Below are 8,458 nucleotides of genomic sequence, written 5' to 3'. Positions count from 1 at the left end.
TGGTAAAGACTTCACGCAAATGGTGGAGATGCTCGTCAAAAGAATCACTATAGATCACCAAGTCATCCAAATAATGGAAGACATATTTAAATTTGATGTCAGAGAACACTTGATCCAACAAGCGCGTAAGAACTTGAGCGCCTGTTGCTATGCCAAAAGGAACCCTAGCATACTCATACAAGTTCCAGTCCGTTGCGAACGCCGTGAGAGGATTCGATCGCTCGGTCAATGCAATTTGATGGTAAGCAGAGTTAAGATCAAGTGAAGTAAACACTTTAGCTGACTTAAACCAATGGAAGCAGGAATGAACATCTGGCAAGGGAACTGAGTCAATCTTAATCTTCTTGTTGAGTGCGCGGTAATCAACCACAGGACAAAATTCGCCCTCGCCTTTAGGTACTAGAAATATAGGGCTAGAATATGCAGATGTGGAGGGATGGATAATGCCTTGTTCCAACATGCGCTGAATATGCTGGCGCAGCACTTTCATCTTAGGAGGCATAAGCCTATAAGGGGCGAGCTTGACCGGAGATTGGTCAAGCAACTCGATGTCATATTCCAAGAGAGTGGTAAGACCTAGTTTAGGAGTTAACACATCAGTAAATTGATTAATCAGCTGTGAAAGCGAGTCCGACAATGGGGGAGCGAGATGGGACAAATCTGGACCAGTTTCCACAGATGTACAAATTCTGGGCACATGCGTTTCAACATGACGCCGAATCAACGGCAACTTATTAGCCGGGTCAAATTTAAAGTAAGCAAAACCTTCACAAATGTCCATTAGTAAACCAGTCTTACCCAAGAAATCGGATCCCAAAATAACTGGGTAAGCTAAATTCTCCACTACGTAGAACATAAATTTCCACGTGTATCTGTCTATCCTGACTTTACACGTAACAGCAGTGTAAACCGGAAATGACTGCCTAGCCGCAGTAACACAATTTACTTTAACAGAAGTTACCTGAACAAACGGGACGGCTTGTTTAAGCCTTTCGTAAGCAGAACCCGACATCAGGCTACGAACAGCACCGGAATCTAACAAAGCCGGTAACAGGCCAAAACCTAATTCAACATGCAGAGTAGGCAACGGATGGGGAATGACTCCTTTTATTCCCATCATGTGGATATGCACACTACGGGAATTAATGCTCGCAAAAGGACCGTTACGTAGGGGAGCGCGAGACGTATCTCGTGTTAGTCAAGAATCAGGGGGATGCCCCCGAGATGTAAATGTAAGAGTAGATTGTAGATTCGTACGACAGTCCCGACGAGTATGTCCTGCTTTCTTACAACGAAAACAGACTACTGAGGCAGCTCGAGATACTGGATTGCCAGAACGACCCGATCGAGCAGAGTTAGACGCTACAGGGTGTGTAGGAAGGTCATTACCTACATTATAACCCTTACTCTCAACATTATGAGCATACACGCACATATTATCCAAATCGGCATAACTATGCGGCTTGTCACTGAACACTAAACAGCTCCTCTGATATGGATGCAATCCATCGAGAATATTGCGGACCACAGCGGACTGATCGACATCCTGACGAAAAACGGCGGCTATCTCTTTAATGTCTGCAACATAGACAGCGAGCGGCTCATCCTTCCTTTGCCGTCGGTAATAGTCGGCGTTCAACAATGGCAACACTGTACAGCGCGGAATAAAGAAAGCTAATACATGTTCGTGAAAAGCATCAAGCATATCACCAGAATGTATAGCAGCCAAGATCTTGGATGCCAATGGGCCCTTAGCAAAATCATATAGAATTGGCAATATCTGCGCCGTAGAAATACGGAACGCAGGTGCCATTAATCGCAGACGTACTAAAGCTCGTAGGAACTCAATCAACTCCGATACAATGAGTCCGTCAGTAACATGAAGACTTTCGAGCATTTTGTGTACAGGATTAGGCAAGTCCGCAAAACGGAGAGAGCCTCCCAAAGTACTCGAATCGTAATTAACCACCGGAGGTACCCCCTGGCTAGGGGATAGTGGCTGCGCCTGAGAAGGTAAACACGTATCAGGAGTGAGCTTAGGGACAGTCAAATGCATTCCGCTCTGAAGTTCCGCACTATTAAAGTCGGACGGAGCGGCACCCTGAATCTTGAGCNCGCGTGACGTACGGAAAAGAGATCACAAATCTGCAACATTTAAACCTTCCGTATTTATACCACGGACCTCCAACTCATACGCTAACTCATCCTTATGCAAACATTCGGGTACGATAATTTGTGGTTCCATAATGCTGCTGACGAAATAGACCCTAAACAATAATAATAACAAGAGAGTCACAACCAGGTCAACAGGTCCCATATAACCTACCCAAGTGCCCTACACAAACAAACCGAACCACCATCGCAGGGCAACCCACGCTAGGACTGCGTGCAAACACATTACGAATTCTAACCAGACTCTCAGAGGAAATTACGTTGACCACATAGCCACGCTAACAATGTGTGCTACAAAAGCAACCAACCACTATAACAAGCGACTACGACCGTCTAAACCACAGTTCCGTCCAACCCTGTTTTCACTTAACCAAATCACGGACGTGGAACAAACCATGAGAACCTAACCACGAGAACACAACCATGGGAACCTAACCACGGGAACCTAACCATGTGAGCGAAACCATGAGAGCGTAACCACGCTCTGCTAACACTTTTTGAAGCGAAACCACGCTCTTCTACCACTTTTTTGGAGCGAAACCACGCTCTGCTACCACTTTTTTGAAGCGTAGGTACCCTTCAGAGGATCCTACAAGGTGCGTATAGGTTCTAGTGATCACAGGACAGGGAGAGCAGGGGAGAAGAAAGAAATCAGCAAGGCGGAAATCCCCAAACGGAAATAACCAAATCAAATACTAACAGAGAATAAATATAATATATTAATAAAGAAAGAATACAAACATAATGCAAATACCTGTATGAGAATGATTGCAGAGTTCGCTGTTCTAAGATAGAATACGATGTAGAGAAATTAATTTAGACGGTCAAGGATGACCTCGACCAGTGGTCCGAAACGAGAACCTACCCCATCAACGGTTGGAAAGACAAGCCAAGAGCCTCTAGCTCCACTCGTTAGGCCACTAAGTCTGCTCGGAAGGGGAAGGAGAGAGGGGGACAGTAGAGAAAGTAGAGGGGAGAAGTGTGCACACAAACCACGGACAGGAGCCGATGTCACAGCCATACTCTTTCTTTTGGATCCTGGCTCATAGTGATGAACCCACACATGAATTTCAGCCCCTGACACACCTTCTGATCAGAGAAATCGGATCACTATTCTTTGTTATTCATTGGTGCACGCTGCTAGCAGAGTGGCCATGTTTACACTGTCACAGCATCAAGGAAAATGATGTGATCAAGGTAAAACTTCGATCATGTGACCACAGTAGTACCAACTCTAACAATGCATGCGTAGGAGGCAGTGTGACAAACCTAAAGATGTGTTATGGAGAAAGTGCAGATAATTTCTGACTTACCCTCGTACTTTTACAAATTAACTGAGTGTTGATGCAGGCATGTGTTTACCAGTCATTGCCTAGCAAACAGCTGTCTTTTCTGTCTTTCATGTAACAATCTAGATATTGGGTATAATAATAATACAACTGAAGATGGACAATTAAATTATTTTGCTACAAAATGTGAACTTATGCTAGAGAACACACACACTGAATACACCAAACTATGTTCCATATGCTTCGTTACAAGGAGTCACACCATTTATGAACATGTGTACTTTAAAATTAGTTTACTTTCCTTATTTGCTTTTCTCAGTCATGTTCTATGGCATAATGTTCTAAAAAATTCAACAGACACAACAAAAACATTCAGTATCACAAGGATTAAAAAAATCTACTGTGAATATTTATTTATAAAATTTAATATATTTCTCTTTACCAGCCATTAATATTAGTCATTGTGGACAACATGGATAATTTTCAAGAAATTCTGACATACACAGTATCACTAAAAGACATAATCCACATTCTAAATACTAACCTCATTCAGCAGCAGAAAGGAGTGTACTAATTGGAAGCAGGTTAATTCTGTAAGGTTTTGCCAATGGTGTGTTACAGTTGGGATTACTGATTTTTTTACTTTGTCCATCATCTGTATTGTAAAGAAAACCTTTTGGGAACTCGATGTTTCTGTCCTCAGATGAAACGGTAGGAAGCACCTACAACATTCCTCTGTGATCTAACCTCAGTCACTACATGGTAAAAGACGTTAGATCTTTCTAAGAGACCTCACCGAGTAGGTGCCTCACACCATTTCATGTAAGGCCGTAAACTGAATTAAATTTACGAAGGGCTGTTTTTTATAACATTAGATGTTGGCTAAAAGTCCAAAATCTCAGTAATCTTGATTAAACAAGTTATTCAAAGATCTTTCACCTTCCATTAAAGGGTAAATAACTACATCCTGTGTTCATTCTTGACAGCAACAAGAAGGATGTTCACTGGAATAAATTTACTGTGATAAGGTCACTGTATTAGCAACAATTAAAGACACACTACCTAACTTTATGTACACAACACTGCATAAGCACGAACGCGCACACACAGGAACTACTGTCTCGTCTTTCTGTTATTAACCTCCCCCTTCATTGGAGTAACTAGCAAATGTAAATTGGAATGTTTCGAAAACCATGATTTAAACCTGAGGAGATATACTGCAAAACATAATATTGGTTGCGTACTAATCTATTAATTTTATACTCACTAATTCTAGTATTTGCTTTAATGCTGTTTCATTTAATAATTCTGGTTGTAATAAGTAAATATCACTGCTCTGTTTACAGACAGATGCCATGTGCATTCTTTTCTTCAGGCAAGTGCATAGCGTGCTTCCGTCCTTCCACAGCTGTCCTACGTTCCAAAACACTGTATTGAAACAACATACATTAAAACTGTCGACGCGGTCGACACCGCCGACTCCGCTGAAACCACAGAACACCACAGAAGACTGATACGCTGATACGTTAGTACTGCTGACCCCTGGTGTCATCTATTTGAAGCATGCGTATAGGATATGACGTACACAGCCGAGCGTGCCGAATACTGTGAACACGGTGAACCGCGGTGAACAATGTGAACGACTGTGAAGACTGTGAAGAGCGGAGAACGCTGTGACCCACTGTGAATTGTGAAATTGTGAATGTGTATGAGGTGTATGAGCCGCACGCGCACGAGTACCACAAGCGTCGTAGTCGTCATGAAAGTAGAAGGAATTTGTGGTTTCTGCTTTATTGAGGTATGATATGCAGTGATAAAGGTGAAAATGATTCTCAGGCTCTATATCAGTGCACAAAATATATTTGTAAATGTTTGAATATAACATCTGATTGAAAACGGAGAAGACGGATGTCTAGTTGTACCAGGACATGAACAGCAGATGAGTTATCAAGTATCTTATCACATGAATTGAAAACATTCAAAGCCCTACTTCCCAACACACAAATTCATTTGTCATCTCCCCCTTGACCTTAAATGAAAGGGAGGTAAATCTTTCTTCTGCAGTCACCACAAACTGAATTTCATTATAATTACTTCTGCACACACCATTCCCTTTACATGTGACAATATTTTCTGTGTAAGTGCCAGCTGTGAGTCACACATTGTAATTGAAGTAATTCAAGTAGTGGTCCATTTAGTTTCATAATCAGTGGATTGTTCAAACTGTCAACACTTGCCTAAGCTTATTGTGTATAAGGGTTATCTTGTGAAATCCTCTTTAACAGTATCCAGTAAAAGTTGGAAGGACAGCAGGTATTGGTGTTATCTTGCTTTTCTTGTAATGAAACAGATTTCAAGATCTCTTCAAGCTTCATTTGGTACACTGCTTTGGTTCCATACTGCTCCCTACCCTATGAATTGGATAATTTGAAGTGAGGTACTGAAAGTCAGAAATGTGAGTCTGTACTCCAAGTCACCAAGTCCAAGTCTGTTCATGACGAGTCAGCCATGAGGCAGTATGGAACACAAAACGATTGGCAGTTATGCCACAGATGATGATATGAAAAGAAAGAAACTCTAATTCAAGATTTTTATTCCTAATTCTGCCTGCCTTAATTGTTGCTTAGGTTGTGTTACTCCATTCTCTAAATTTTTTTGCAGTTCTGCCCTTTGAATACTCAGAAACAATGTTATTTTTTTTGCTGATCCTGTAGTGCCTCCAGCTAGTACCAAGGTCAAGAAAATGTTGATCTATACACCCACTCCCCAGTACACCTTCATGGCATAGTGCTTAATTAGTTAAGCACAGGGGCAACTTTACATTATTTTTACCTGTTGTGTCTGCCAGTTTCTCTAGAAAAAATGCGGTTCCATTTCAGCAAGTACTATGGCACAGCTGAACTTCAGTTTCTGTCCTTGTGCAAGTGAGGATAGCTTCTTAAATACTGGAAGAAGTTCCAGCAGAATTTCTGAAAGCAGTGACATACCAGAAACACAAAAATTCAAATGAACATCGGATGACCAAAAGGAGCAACTGTAAATTTTTACTTGCCAGCCAGCAGAATGTACCCACCTCAGGTAGAGGTGATGGGGTTTTTTGATCCCACAGTGTCTGTCACTGATCTTGTCAGCTATGCCTTTTGCCATATTGGTAGTTCAAAATTATGTTTGGATTCGTCGAGTCTACCTTGAAATATAGCCATGGTTCATAATAACAGACTTCTTTCAGAGGTGATGTGCTTCTGAACTCCAGGTATGAGGATCCTGCTTCTCAGTTTTTAATGGCAGAGGTTCTTGAGGTATCTCTTATTTTTCCATAGTCCCTAGACATGTAACTTTAATTTTAAAGACATATGTAGCAAGTGTATTGTATTGTACCAGCTGTCAGTAGTGAGATATCTCTTCAGACTTGCCGTATGACTGGTCAGCCTGTTTATAGCACTAGGTATAACCTTTTTTTTCTCTTTTTCTGCAGTACACTTCCATGTTGTTCGTAAGGAATATTTTGCCATCACAGGGTGCAAAGATTTTAATTCATACTTAGTAGGTTTGTTCGGTGTGTACATTACATTGCATTGCATTCCATGGATCCAAAGTTAGTCAAAATGACTGTAGGATGTGCAATATGTCATATAAATACAAAACATATGTACAGTCCCAATGCAGTTCTCACATAAGAGAAACCAAGAATACACAATGACTACACACAAGGCTATTTAAAGATACATAAGTTGTTTTCTAGACAATAGGTATTCATCAACAGAGTAGAATGAATGTGTATTTAAGTATCGTTTTGGTGCTATTTTAAATTGTGCCTTTTCATTCATAAGACCTTTGAGATCAGACGGCAAGTTATTAAAAATGTTGATCCCAGCATAATATGCGCTTTTCTGAAAGAATGAGAGGTTAGCAGTTGGTTTATGAAGACAGTGTTTGTGTATTGTGTTAACACTGTTTACATCCACATTCATCTGGAAATGTTCTTCGTTATTTGTAATGAAGATTTATAATGAATATATACGTGGTTGCAATCCAAAAGTTCCTGAAATATATTAATACAAACTATTACATCTTACCTAGATATTATTCTGCACCATCACCTTCAAAGTAGTCCCCTTGGGAGCGCATACACCGATCCCAGCGTTTCTGCCACTTTTCAAATGCATCCTGGAAGTCTTCCTTTGTTAGGGTGTTTAGTACCGTCTGCGTTTCCGCTTGAATTTCCTCAACTGTATCAAATCTTCACCCCTTCAATTTGATTTTCGTCTTGGGGAAGAGAAAGAAGTCTCATGGAGCTAAGTCTGGCGAGTATGGTAGGTGGGGAACAACTGCCATCTTGTCTTTAGCCAAAAATTCCTGCACAGTGTAAGCCGTGTGTTGTTGTGCGTTGTCATGGCGGAGTATCCAGTTGTTCGTGCGCCACTTCTCTGGACGTTTTCTCCTCATGTCCTCCCTCAAACGCCTTAGAACATCGCGGTAGGGCTCTTTATTGACTGTCTGACCAGGAGGGACGAACTCCTTATGAACAATCCCGTCAATATAAAAAAAACAGATCAACATGGACTTAATGTTGCTCTTGACTTGTTGAGCTTTTTTTGGCCAAGGTGAAGAAGGGCTCTTCAATTGTGACGATTGCTGCTTGCTTTCAGGGTCGTAGCCATAAACCCAACTTTCGTCACCAGTGACAACCCTCGAAAGAAAGTGTGGATCCTCTTGAAGCTGTTGCTGAAGTTCCCTGCAGACTTCTGAGCGATGCTGCTTCTGTTCATTTTGCAGCAGTCGTGTCACAAACTTCGCCGCAATCCTCCTCATGTTCAGTTCCTCTGACAAAATTCCTTGACATGTACCATAACTTACCGTATTTATGCATGTATAGGCCGCAGCACAATTTTCAGACAGAAATTATAGAAAAAATAATTTTCTTGGAATATTATTTCAGGAGTAGAAATTATTCTGAAATTTGGCAACATTTAACATTCCTAAGTTCGCAACTAGCG

At 41.2% G+C, this 8,458-nt stretch overlaps 2 protein-coding genes across 8 annotated transcripts in view; one reads left to right on the top strand and one right to left on the bottom strand.

Annotated features, from left to right (window-relative positions):
• LOC111875579 (ashwin) overlaps positions 1 to 4,968 on the bottom strand; it is a 66,033-nt gene extending 61,065 nt beyond the window's left edge. For all 4 annotated transcript variants that reach the window (XM_023871930.2, XM_023871927.2, XM_023871928.2 and 1 more), the window contains exon 1: positions 4,729 to 4,968. Coding sequence is in view for 3 of the 4 variants with exons in the window: in XM_023871927.2 (XP_023727695.1) it covers positions 4,729 to 4,824 (96 nt within the window). In the remaining variant the exon portion in view is untranslated. The remainder of the gene's footprint in view (positions 1 to 4,728) is intronic.
• A 146-nt stretch (positions 4,969 to 5,114) lies between these two features.
• LOC111875580 (DNA polymerase zeta catalytic subunit) overlaps positions 5,115 to 8,458 on the top strand; it is a 156,311-nt gene continuing 152,967 nt past the window's right edge. For all 4 annotated transcript variants that reach the window (XM_033755866.1, XM_023871931.2, XM_033755865.1 and 1 more), the window contains exon 1: positions 5,115 to 5,259. The gene's annotated coding sequence lies outside the window, so the exon portion shown is untranslated. The remainder of the gene's footprint in view (positions 5,260 to 8,458) is intronic.

Source organism: Cryptotermes secundus, unplaced genomic scaffold (genome assembly GCF_002891405.2).
Source record: "Cryptotermes secundus unplaced genomic scaffold, Csec_1.0 scaffold1950, whole genome shotgun sequence".
Lineage (NCBI taxonomy): Eukaryota > Metazoa > Arthropoda > Insecta > Blattodea > Kalotermitidae > Cryptotermes > Cryptotermes secundus.
Note: the sequence above shows the minus strand (reverse complement) of the source record. Positions and strands in the feature narration are given on the sequence as shown.